The sequence below is a fragment of the Egretta garzetta genome, unplaced genomic scaffold (assembly GCF_000687185.1).
Source record: "Egretta garzetta isolate BGI_Z169 unplaced genomic scaffold, ASM68718v1 scaffold260, whole genome shotgun sequence".
Classification (NCBI taxonomy): Eukaryota; Metazoa; Chordata; class Aves; order Pelecaniformes; family Ardeidae; genus Egretta; species Egretta garzetta.
The window spans coordinates 2,477,653-2,490,705 of record NW_009258662.1 but is presented as its reverse complement, the minus strand read 5'-3'; the positions used below and the strand labels follow the sequence as shown (position 1 = coordinate 2,490,705).

Sequence of the window (13,053 nt, the reverse complement as noted above, 5' to 3'; positions counted from 1 at the left end):
GGGTGGGTAGGTGGGTGTGCATGGGGTGGGGGGCGATCACTAGGTAGAATCATAGAATCACTTTGGTTGGAAAAGACCTTTAAGATCATCGAGTCCAACCTTTAACCTAAGCCTGCCATCCCACCACTAAACCCTGTCCCTAAATGATATGGGCGAGGGAGGTGTGTGCATGTAAGGGTTTGAAGGTGGCCCCAGATTTGGGGGGGAGGGGGGGGAAACGGGCACTGTGTGAGGGAAGACTGGTCAGCGGGTGAAGTGGGGCGAAGGACGAGTAAACCTCGCCCCCGCCCTGCAGGCCCCGCTATGTCAGGTGCCCCTGGGCAGTGTGTTTTTTGGCAGCCGGGCTTCCACTCCTGCCCCTGACCTCTGAAACGCCTGGGCTACCCTTACCTGTTGTGGGTGGGTTTGGGGGAAAGGGCTTATGGGCTGCCCTCGCCTTCTGCTTTTTAACTGAAAAAAACATAACTTTTTAACTGAAAATCCTGAATTTTTGCTTTGGCAAAAGGAGACTGGAGCTGTGTTTCACAGCCACCGGTTTGTGCTGCCATACTAATGTGAACCCATACGGAATGGGAGACTTGGCTCTGTGGCAGTCCAGCTATGGCCTGTTAAATTCCTGTAGTTACTGGAAGCAAAATTTGGAGTGACAATAATGTGGTCTAGGTGTGCTGTTTTCGATACACCTTTTCAATACACCTTTTTGATAAGTTAGCTTCAGTGTTGGAGGTTGGGAGGACTGCTGGGAGCGCAGCGCTCGGACACCTGAGTCACTGCAGGCTGCAGAGTCTTGTCTAATCATTGATTGTGCTGAATTAAATAACCTCTGAGTTAAATATTTTTTTTTGATTTAAATATTTTTTTGTCACCCACTATCAACAAGTGACAGGGTTACCGTATTTGTTAATAATTAATATCACGAATTTACCTCTGCTTTCCAAAATGAAGTGAACCTTTTAAAAAAAAAAAAAAAGTTTTTCTGACTACACTCCTATTCTTTGTATCTTTCTGCCGATCTGCTTTGTTAGGTATTAAAAAGAACTGGATTCTTTTTTAATTGATAATCTTTGGCGATAATTGAGTAATCCCTTTACCTTTCTTGTTAAAAAGACTCAACTTTAAGGTGTTTCTGTCAGGTCTGTGATCATGCTTGTAGTTATTTCTACCAGCATTTCTGGCTTTCAGCATCATATTAAAGTGCTGGTCCCTGAATAGAAGGGTGACAGTCTGTTATTGATCTCACTGATGCGACATAAAAAGTTAATACCATCTTTCTCCTTGATATTCCTTTCCAAGGCTCCCGTAAGTCCTTTTTGCTACAGACTCGTCTCAGAAATTAATGTCCACGTGGTATCTGCAGTGCTGCCCAAAGTCCTTAATGTCATTGCCTTCCGTGATAGAATTCCCTCTCCTATAGTAGGGCTGGTGTTTTACAAATGCATGACCTTGCATCAGCTGTTTTTTAAGAAGTTGTTTAAATGTGCTTATCATCGGTAAAAACAATTTTAATGGCTTTTAAGTGGTGTTCAATAATCCCAGCGATGGGGTTATTCTCTGGCAAGCTGACCTTGGTCTGAGGGATGCTGGTCCTAATGCTCATGTGCTGCCTTCCTTCTATGAAAGTTTTGGTTTTTACTTGCTGTCTGCTAACTTTTGATTCCCCTGTTCTGGGAGAGACCTTAAATGCCATCTGAAATGGAAAGGGCAGGCTTTGACCTGTGATTTAAGGTTAGGTTCTCAAAAGGAGAAAATTCATAAAGAAACATATGAGAGGGTGGGTTTTGGGGGATGGAGTAAAGATGGAAAACTTTAAAATTGCTGGGACAGGAACATAACATACCATGGGCTGAACATGCAGATAGAGCTAAAAGCTGGTTTATATGCGGAACAGAATGATGCTTTTCTGGAAGGATATTGGGAATTCTGGTTATACTGTTTAAATAAGTTTGTTAGCGTAACTAGGAAGAAACCACTTTAACCTTGAAGTAGAAGAGGGACTCTGCCATAATGCATATAGGAATAAACTACTGTTTAATAACGTTGCTTCTTGGTGGGAGCTGTGGTATTGCAAGCAAAGTGCTTGTGGAAGAGGAACAGAGTACATTACCTATGTTCTGTGTCAGCCAAGTATGATTTAAACACGCTTCTTAAGTAGTTGTATGGTTTTAAATGTAAATGTTTTAAATATAAACAGAGCTATAGAATATAAAACTTTCATCACTGCTGTCCAGGGAAGAAATTAGTTGTGTAAACTTACATCTCATCTGCTTATGGGATGTTGAACTGATTTTGAAACTTCAGAACACTTCAAAAGCAGAAATCACCTGATAACTGCTTTTATTAATTAAAAAAAAAACCAAAAACCAGAAGTGTTTTTCAAAGACCTTTCTGGTCATGTTCTGGTTTAGAATCAGGAGTCTACTGAAAAACACCAGTTTTTTTTCAGTGACAGTTTCTTCTGGTGAATGCCAGTGTCTTTCCTGTTATGTTTGGTGGTGGTACTAGGAGATGAGCTACTGCTGGATCCAGTTTCTGGCTGGTTTACCAGTGCTGCAGCTACCTGCACATTTGCAAAGACCTTTCCAAACATTAAATGAAGATTGTCCTTCTGGAGTCTGCCAAAGAATAGTTCTACTGTTTTTCAAACTGCTGGAGTTGGCTTCTGTTGGCTTGTAGCTACCAGCAGAAATTCCGACTTGAATATTTATTTTAAAAACTCTGTGGGTAGAAATGGAAGAGCTAGTCTAGTAATAGTGTCTAGTTCAGTCTGTGTTGTAGGGGGAGGTTGTGCCTTTGGGAAGAAAATTGATCCAAGAGGAAATTTCTTCTTGAAACATCTGGTGTTTCCAGAGACGCTCTGCCTGTGTAGAGGCAACAGTGTGTTGAGAGGCTTCAGCTTGTCCAACTTGGAAAATGTTCAACCCAGCATGTTGCCCGAGAGCCCTCCATCGGATCCCTTCCTTGCCTCTCCGCGGTTCCTCCCCGAAGGAGCGGAGCTACATGGGAGGCTGCTCCCTAATGGCTCACAAGGGACTGGCCTAGGGATTACCCCAACCACCAAGTCACTTCCCATGAGCTACACAAGTGAGTTCTGGTGTCTTTTGACATGCATTGAGAGACCTGGACTTTATTCCCCTCTCTTCTCTGGCCTTCTGCAGAAAGTGATGAGCTCAGTCACTTCTTTTCTTAGTCAAGGAGGGAATAAACAATTTATAGAAGGTAATGTAACCCTTGTCCAAACTTAGGGTTGTGTTTTTTTTTTTTGTATATGGAAGAGAACCAAAAGCTATTGCTCTACATTCTGACAGAAACACTTCATATCCTGACTTTTTTTAATAGCCTGTTTTTGTACCTGCTCCAGTTTGAACTGCCTGCTAGGGTGAAAAAGAGGTGAAGTATTGTGCTCTGTGCGATGGCTGTTGTACCCTTTTCTATTGCTAAATGCTAAATTACTGTATCCTAGGAGCATGGTTTCTAGTGGTTGCACCAGGCTTATAACTGATGATGTCTCGTAGTTGGCTAATGCACTCAGGTCCTCCTGTCACTGTTTCATATGGCTGAAATCCCACTTCAGAGACTAACAAGAGCTTTTTACTGTGTTATGCCAGTCATGTACCTTTGTGAGGAACTTTCATCCCATTTCTGTTGCTCGGATCTTCAGAGTCATTCAGGTTTTCTTGTATGGTATCACTGTAGAGGAAGACTTCCTAGGTTGCCTATATTTCTTAGATTTGACTTAGGATTTTTATTGATGATTTGTTCAATTATTTCTTGTGCTAAGATTGTTATTAAGAATATAAAATAAGATTGGTTTCTTAGCTGACAATTAAGTGCCATTAACAACCTCCTCCTAATTGGTAGTCACTTTTTCATTGCGACCCATTTTTATCTATTTCACTGTGGACTTCAGTTATTCCAATAATTCCAGGCTTGTCCAGTTTCACACCTTACGTAGTACTGCATCAAATGCTAAAGGCTGGATGGCTCTGTTGTCTCTTTCCTAGAAAGCATACTGGGACAGAGAAAGATCCGGCTGATTTGTTACAATACACTTCAAATAATCGTGTGCGTTTTTGCTGGTTTTCTGTATTTCCGTCAAAGCAGGGGAAGTAAACTGAGTGAAAGATACTTCGGTAGTAAAGTTTGAGTGACTCGTAGCCTTTCAAAGTGAGAATGCAAATTTTTTTTTGCTTTTTAGTTAAGAGGATGTGACAGCAAGTTCCTGCCCGGTCTGACCAAACATCTACTGCTGTGTTGTGTTTACTCTGAAGCAGAGATTACTCTCCTGTGTTTTCAAATCTAGGGTATTGCAAAGCATTAGCAAGAAGGTACTGAGAATATGTGTAACATTTTTTTTTTTTTTTAAATCCTTATGGACTTTACCTCAAAAAAAAAAAATTCCAGAAAATAACCTGAATTCCAGCTACCCTGTTCTCTGAGATTTCTGTAACAGGAAAAAACAGGTACTTGTGGCTGGTGAAACGTGATTCTCAGTTTCTCCTACCACGTGAAACCGATGATTCAGATCTGTCCCTTACAGGTTCACGTATCTCCTTACAGATGCACCCAGGTCTTGAACAATGTCATGTTAAAGCTGAGATCAGTCATGGCTAATGAAAAAGTTTGGGTTTTCTGTTCTGTTTTCTGATACCGAGCTCTGTTTCCTTGACGAGATGAAGATACCTTCTGCTGAGGTCTCAGAGGTTTAAAGCTGCCCCAACCAGACCAAAACAGTGGACTAGCAAAGCGTGCTTTAGAGCTTTTCTGGCACGGTGAACCGTGCTCATCATCCATACGCTAGAAGTCTCAATGATAATGCTTATATCTCATGGTTTCTTAAATAACTTCAGTTACGTGGCAGTGGTGATTGCTGTTCTAGTTGTGGAACTGTGACTTTGGGGTTTTTTTTGTGCCTATAAGCACAAATACAGTTTTTTCAACTCAAATACCCAGCGTTTATAGCTTTACTTGAATGTTTTCATGTAGCCAATTCACTTTTCCTTGTTCTAATCACTTTGCCTTTAGATATGGGAAGATGAACAGGCACACCTGCTGGCTCTCTGTAATTACGTGCTCGTGATGTCTTTGCAATATTGATGGATACTTTTAACATTTACTAAAATGAGCTGGAAATGCCATCACTGACTAATGAAGCGAGCTGGGCGACTCTTGTTCCCCTCCAGTGAACTCTGTGTATAGAAATGTTCTCAGTTCTGCTTCTCGTCCTTTTCAGTGTCCAGTGGAAAGTGGTTTTTTTCACTTGTTTGTGTGGGTTTTCTGGTTGTTTCTAGACAATCTCCTGTCCTGACAGGCATTTCCCCCCTTGCTTACACACTTCTGTAGCCTAGGATTTTTTATGAATGTTGTAATTGAATGCTTCAAACGCAAGATATTTTTGTAAAAATAGTTATGTACAGAATGAATACGTTAAGTATTAGGTGCTTCTCTAGTGTCTGATAAAGTGAAGTGGTGAGAAAGAAAGAGGTCAGAGAGTTGGAGGTAGTGAAAAAAATCACAAAATTACGAAGTTGCTCATCCTGTACACTGGCATCAGAAGTCTGATAGCTCTTGCTTCCCAGGTAAAAGCATAAATGCTGTAGTATGAGAAGAAATTGCTTTCAGCTCCAGATAAAATATAGCCATTATTTAGGAGATTAGATGGAGTTTTATTCAGTGGCAGAAGGCTGAAGGTGAAATGCTAATTGCTCTAGTTCCCTGCTGTGACTAACCTGGCAGAACCTGTATTACTCTGATCTTCAACCTTTTCTGGGATGGCATTTTTGGGGAGCACTAAGAACATAAAATTTTCATAGGAGGTGTTAACATCATCAGATTATGGATCATTTGTTCGGTACGTGGCTTTATGTCCTGCAAGCTTAATAAAGGTTTTCTAGCTCCTGATTACTAATTACTTGCTTAAAGACTTAAACACTGTTTCAAACAGAGCATGTTTTCCTTGGGATAACTGTTGTTATTGCTGAGACAGCACGTACAGTCTTTGATTTTTTTTTTTTATATGGCAAAGAATATAGTTTCTTATTCTGCACATTCATCTTCTTTTTAGCATATTGCTGTTAGAATGGACGGTTAGGTTTATCGCCACCATTGATTTTTATGATGTGATCAAGATTTTTTCAGTTGCGGTTAAGTGGTGTGTGCAGCATCGATTCGGTCAGCTGTCTAGAGGTCAGCATGTTCCAAACTTCCAAAACAAGCCAGTGCTTGGCTGACTTTAATTGCATGTTAATATAAACCTCTAGAACCAAATGTAGTTTTGCTTTTTTGATTATGGCCTGTTGAGTTTTGTAGGAACCGTGGACTGTAAGTTCAGCTGGGTCTGAATTCAATAATATACCAGTTACTGGAAGGGGAGGAAGGAGCACTGGAGATGTGGAATGGCTTGTTACCTTAGGTAGTTGCTATTTTAGTCATTACTTGAAACTCAGTATGCATAATCTGTGAGAAAGTATTTCCTGGATCAATTTAAATCAAGGAACACAACCGTATATTTAAGTTGAGGATAGCAGCCTGCATGTCTGAATTTAAGCTGCAAAAGCAAACTGGTTAATAGTCCTTGCTCCTCCTCTGCTGGTGTGTTCTGCAGTTCCTGGAAAATGCCATGATCTTGATAATGGAGAAAAATTACGTGCTGGCCATTTCGAGTTTGGTGGTGTTTTTCTCAGTCCTCTCTGCCTTTTCTCCCTAGACTGCCTGCTGGGTTCAGAATGTCACTCTCAAGCTCTGGGAAGGTGCCTGAAAAACACTGAAAATCTGCTTAGGGGATTACCTGTATTACTCTTGAATTGCTTTTCTGTAGGTACATACTTTAAGCAGCGTTTGCCTTGTACGGCAACTATTTAAATATTAATTTCCTAACGTATTCTATATTTGAAAGTTGTATTAGTAATGAGGTGCTCTTAACACAGTGTTAAAATGGAAGAAAAAAATTTGGGTTAGGTAAATTGACCTGTGAGTAAGGAATTGCTGAATGAGTTCCCACCCTGCTCTTTCACGATGGTGTGCTGTTGCTCACTTTCACGTTTTATCTCCTAAATAACCTGCTTTCTGTTATGGGGTTTGGAAGCTGCCAAATATGAAAGTAGCGTTGGCTTGGGAACTGGTGTATCCTTCAGCATGAATTATGGCTATTGCCCCAAAATAAGGAGTTATTCCATAATGTAGCTCCAGGGGCAAATGTTTCTGACTTGTCATGCAATTCCCCAACTAACCAGTACTTAATGACAGGCTGATACTTCTTTATTTTCCCAGGTCAATATTTTGTCTTCTGGATCCCCTGAGTAGAGTTGCATTGTTAGTGAGAGAACCTTAATTTTGAAAGGAAAGCTTACACAGTGGAGGTGGTCCCACCTGGAACCAGGAGGCATTTTCCATAACGGTTTGGTGAAAAAGCTCCATACCTGATGTTAGTTTGGGCATGGGGGCTGGGGGGAGCTTCAGTCTGTTTTGTTGAATGTAGTCTGCTTTAAACTACTTCACAGCTGTCATTTTTTTTGGGTGAACTTTTTACTAAGTGTGGAGTTACAGTGCTGATGAATATTAAAGATGTGTTTATGGCTTCCGTTAGGAATTTATATCTTTACATGTAATCACTTCGTCTGTTCTTGTGGATCCCTCTGAGTGGGAATATTACTCATATTGTGGCGTGTAAGAGTAGTGTTGCAGTGCTGTGAAATCATGGACGACCTAAATCTGCTTCCTGGCCTTTGTAAAATTTTTCCATATGTGTGTTAGTCAAAAATACTCCACCAAGTTTGTGATGCTTCCAAAACACCTCATAGGGGGTTTACACAGATGTGTGCTAGACATTGCTTACCTCTAATCTTCTTTCCAAGAAAATGCTTTTGGAAATGAGAGCAATGCAGTACTCAACTGTGCTACTCCACCAGTACTGTGGAAGATTGGGGAAGGCCAAGTTCAGTGGCTTTTCTGATGATTGCTGGCAGTAGAAATCCTGCTGTTCACACACTGTCTAAACTATTTTCCCAGCAACATGTGACTTTTTTTTTTTTTTAAATGAAAACTGAACTTTGTTATAAAGTGGCTGCAGTTGGTGATGTCTTAAACTCTGGCAAATTTTACTACGATATTTTATTTATTTGCTACAGATCCATTGAGGTGAAAAATCTAATATTTTCAACTTCCTCCTTGAATATTGAAGGGTAGAAATCATCCCATTCTTGGTCTTTTATCAAGCCAGGGATTTATTTCTGCTCAGGGAACCTCCTGGAACCCTCTTATAGGCTCGGTTGCATGCATGCCACGTTGCTTGAGTTAGTACTTCGTGGATCACTTCAAAGGCTGGATTTCAAATATCCTTGTGGCTTAGATATGTAGAAATGAACACTGAGTATGAAAAGAAATGGGCAAAAGAAAAGGTTCTGTATAATCTTACATTCACTAATATCGGTTCACTAAGATGATCAGGTGAAGCAGTCTTTATAATTGCCAATTTCATCAGCATTTTAACTTGGCTTTTTTTTTTCCCCCCCCAAAGTAGATAGACTTTAAGTACATGAAAGAGATCTGTTGTTTCACTGATCTAACAGTTCTTCAATTTAGAACCAAAGCTAGTGTAAGGAGAGAACAAACCTTGATAATTTTTAAGCTTAAAGGTTCAGCCTCATTTACCAGTTAAATTGCATCTAAACTATAATCCCTAAACATTGGGACAATTAGGCTGGTAATTACCTGTGATGTGTGAAGTTACTGTGGTTACCAACATATGCGAAAAAGCCTGACTTTATTTTATTTTTTCTCCAATTTGTTTTTCTGCTGTGCTAATACTGATATTACCAACCTGGAGCTGGGAGCTCTTGCCGCTAAGGATTTGGGTTGCTCAGTGCTGTGATACAGTCAAAAGTTTAATCCGTGATTCAGGGTTGTGGAGTGTCACTGGAATAGAACTTATTTACCAGGTGCTGATAACTTGCTGGGAATTCACTATACTGCTGCAGTTTTAGTTGCTATTGGTAACATTTAATTCCTGGCAAGTCAGGAGGAAGCACTGAAGAATCAAAAAATATTTTGTCTAAAGAAATGTTAACTGGAGGGGGGAGTGTGTTACTGGAAATGCCTGCAACAGTATAATTTTGTGTTTAAGGAGCAGTTTGGTTTTTAGCAAAGGCCTTTCTGTATCATTGGGCTGTCAGTGATGAGAGGCAGCCTAAAAAGTAAACTGTTCATTGAAAGAAATAATTGAGAAGCTGGTTTTAATGGACCTATTTCTATGCCAAAACTAAGTGGTACCTGTTTTGTTGTCCCATATAGTCAGTTGAGATCTGGTAAGCATATTTCTGTAAGGTGATTTCTAAATTCATCAGTTTATTTTTGTATGTTGTATTTGCTTCGCTATTTTACTTTTGATAGAAGCAAATTTATAATATACTGGATGTTTGTGTGAAACTGCTGCTGAGGAGATGGGCACAAATTTGAGCAGTAAGTTGGCGAGTCTCGTGACAATACGGTACTTAAAATTGCACTCTTGTGAACATGTTTAACCCAATTTTTTTTTTTTACTATGCAAGAGCTCCTCCTGTACTTCTTGACAGTGGGGTTAAGAAGTCCTGTGTTTTAAAAAATGCGAACCCCCCAAAACAACACCTAACCCCCAAAAAACTCGTTTCCTGAATGTATCTGCATGCTGCCTAATAACTGTGTATGTTTGACTGTGTTTCAACTGACACATTTTCACGTCTTTACATCCTTATGCCATTTTAAGCAGAGAACTTTTCCAGTAGAAACTTTATAACAAAATCTAAAAAGGTTTTTTTTTTAACTGCTTTAGGGGAGAGCCGTAGGTACACAGAGCTTTTGAAGCATCGCAGCCAGCTGGTTTGCAATCAGCATGAGTTGCAGGAGAAAAATTTCTCTGGTTCTTTCCAGATCCATGGAATACGTTTTTTCTGGTGGTGGGTTTTTTTTTTGGTTTTTTTCCCCCATTTTTCTTGGTTAAGGCTGTGTGTATGTTCCAGTGTCTAGACTGGGCAAGAGTATCTCCATTGATGCTTTGCACTGGCTGGTGTGAGAGTTCCATGTGTTTGAAATCGTTGGTCTACCATGTCTTACAGTCCTCTGTAAAGTGGACTTAGTGGAAATTTTAGTCCGTGTATTCCAGTTGCTGCATTCTTGCTAGTCTGTTTTGGGATGGTTGTAGGAAAAAAATGAAAAAAATCATCATGTGGACAACCCCGAAGAAAGTATTTTGTCCATTTTCAGTCAGGCTGTGTTTTCGTAGCACTCCAAATGCTTTTTGCAGTGTAATGGTGTTGGTACCTCAGCGGTTTTCTAGAAGAGCTGTGTCTGAGTTCCAAGTCCTCTTGGAGATGCGTGTGCCCTTTTCTGCACAGCTGCTCTCTGAAGAGCAATTTGAATGTGCCAAGCAAAGCTCGTGTTTTGGATTTGTTTATTCTTAAGGACACATTCCTAAAGTAATGGATTTCTTTAATAGCAGCTTCACGAAAATATTTAGGTTAGATGCAAATTATAGCAGCCTTAAACCTAATTCGGAGTATATTCTGCAAAGTCATCTTATTTCTCCCTTCCTCCCTGCCCAAAGCAAAGAAAAACTCTCCCTTAGTGATTGTAATGCCTGAAACCACACAGCTCTTTGCACAGGGAAGTCCTCTGGTAATACCAGGCATGGGGACATCTCTGTAATTCCAGCAGAGATCAGCTAGCAGTTGGTACAATGGATATGATGGTTTCTACGTTGGTAAAAGGAAAAATTACCTACTTCCAGCAGTTGCAAGACCAGCATCTGCATGGGTAATAAAAAGAAACTTCCACTGTGTTCTGCCAAAGAGGGCTTTCTACATAAAGCAGCCAGAATGATCCACTTTTATTTAGCGATGGGAATGCTTACAATAAGGGCTTAGATGCTAATAGCTGTGAAGGAAGCTAGGTTCTGAATTTAAGGCACACCAGTACCGCCTCTGGACGTGTTATGGTTTGTGGTGCAAATAAAATAGCTCCTTCTGCTTAGCTTTTAGTGTGGGGTAGGTTTGCCCACAAAGTAGCAGAGGTACCATGACATTTACATTTTTTTTAGTGGTTACCTGCCAGTGGGAGAGTGGTATTGGGAGTTCACTCCAGTATGAACCCCTTGGCTGGATCCAGCTGCTCATCTTTTTTTTTTTTTTTTTTTCTCCTCCTTTTGTGCTGGCACTAGTAGTAAGCCAAATTGGAGAACTGATGTGACTAAAGAAGTTATTTATGCTAATCTTTATTACAGCTGCTGGTGTAGGGAGGGGGAGGATCAGGCGCGAGTGGGTGGAATGGTCCCTCTTGGCAGCGTTATCGATTTATCCTAGACTAGCTCTTGTATCTACAGTTTATGGTTATGAGTTATCTCAAACCGCATTTAATGGGCTGCTTTTTTTCACAGGAAAAGCTTGCGTAAAACTATTTGGTACTTGTGGTAGCTCAAGGGCTTACAAATACCTTTTTTTTTTTTTTTTTAATGCCTTGTGAAGATTGCATGGAAATTAATCTAAAGTTTTTCAGATTTTAATCTAGGTGTCATTCTGAAAAGCCTGCCTCCAGGTACTGTGTAAGAGTTTTGTGAGGTCCAGAAAAAAGGGCTTTACATGGAAAGAGGTGCCCATCAGTAGGATATGCATTTATTTGTTTCTTACTGCCTCATGACTGCTGGAATGCTTGAATTCCTCCAAGCCCGTAAATTTTCCTAAACCATCATGGTAAATTGCCTTTGTACATATGGACTTCTGTCTTCAATGTTTGTTTAATCTTAATAAATAGCCGATGTAATTTTAAACACATAACTCCATTGACGCTGGTGTCTTTTATCTTTTAAGTTTCTTTTTAGCCTTAATTTTGTGTGAGCTGCCTATCCCTTTTCTCCGTCTCTGCAGAAAGATTTTTATCTTGTTGGGCGGTACTGATTGAGTTCCTCTTCGGTTGTGGCAAACTGATCTTTGACCTGGAGAAGCAAACAAATCTACTTCTAAAAATACGATCTTTGGGATCTGTCCCAGTTATAAAATGCCTCTTTCCAGCGGGGCATTATCTGGCCACATAGCAGTGCCAATTCCTGTAAAAGTTGCTCAACGTATGAAGGGCTTATCGTCTAATGTTTAAACAAATGTAATAGCATCATAAATAAAATTCATTCTGTAGGGTAAATTGTCTTCTCGCGTGCTAGGATAAAGTTCCATAAAGGAGAAAAGCCATACAGTGTTATCTGGTTTTATCTGCCTTCATGCCCCTTAAGTATTTAATACAAGATACGTATCTCCTTCAAGTTTAGTGTTTTTTTCTCTCTCCAGATATTAAAAGGTATTAGGAAATTCATAAATATCCTTTTGTCTGCCTGTGGCATGGCCATGGAGTGCAGGTATGATTCTTCTCAAAACAAGTGTGTTTTGGCTTCTAGTGGTGACTTAGTGCTGAGACTGGCAGCTTTTATTAGAAATCTGAGTCTCGTCAGTTCCCAGATTCTCCTCTTTGGTTTGGTTGGTTCATTTTCTCCCTGTTGTAAATGAGAAAGAGGAGAACTAGGTTTTCTCTTGGAGTTGAGCCTCTCTGCGCTGCCAGTTAGATGTACTTAGTTGGATGTTTAATTATGCAGATCAGTGGCTTGACCTTTCCTGTTTTGATGGGGTTGGAGCAAGAGGGTAGTGCGTGTCTGTATGCTCTTCAGATGTGCTCTTCTCCACTGGGGATGCGTGAATAAACCAGCTGCAGGCCTGGGCCAGTGCTGGCGTTGCTGTGTTAATAAATGCCATGCTATGATGGAAACTAGCTAAAGGGAGAGGGAACCTGAGTTGTGTGCCTGTGCTGTGACAAAATCACGACGTGTCTCTTGTAAAGCCCGCAGCTGGACAGCCACCAGTCCGGCTCTCTAAAATGTACGTATTTTAAGGGGCCATCCTGCTCTAGCTCCTTGCTGTCTCCTTTGTCAGGGTGAGGGACTGCTTGGATACCATTGCTAGTGTGGTGATTTTGGTCTGCCCAATGTGGAAAGAGCGAGCTAATTTCTCAGTCTGTTAATGCTCAACCTCTGACTTAACCTCTTTC

The 13,053-nt window shown here is 40.5% G+C and overlaps 1 protein-coding gene across 2 annotated transcripts in view; it reads left to right on the top strand.

Annotated features, from left to right (window-relative positions):
* The first annotated feature begins 3,231 nt into the window (after positions 1-3,231).
* MKLN1 (muskelin 1) overlaps positions 3,232-13,053 on the top strand; it is a 102,793-nt gene continuing 92,971 nt past the window's right edge. Inside the window, exon 1 of one of the 2 annotated variants that reach the window (XM_035903860.1) lies at positions 3,232-3,387. In XM_035903860.1, coding sequence (XP_035759753.1) covers positions 3,266-3,387 — 122 coding nt within the window. In that variant the 5' untranslated portion in view covers positions 3,232-3,265. Of the gene's footprint in view, positions 3,388-7,401; positions 7,421-13,053 lie in introns of those variants that run through there. The other variant, XM_035903861.1, reaches the window with a different exon arrangement.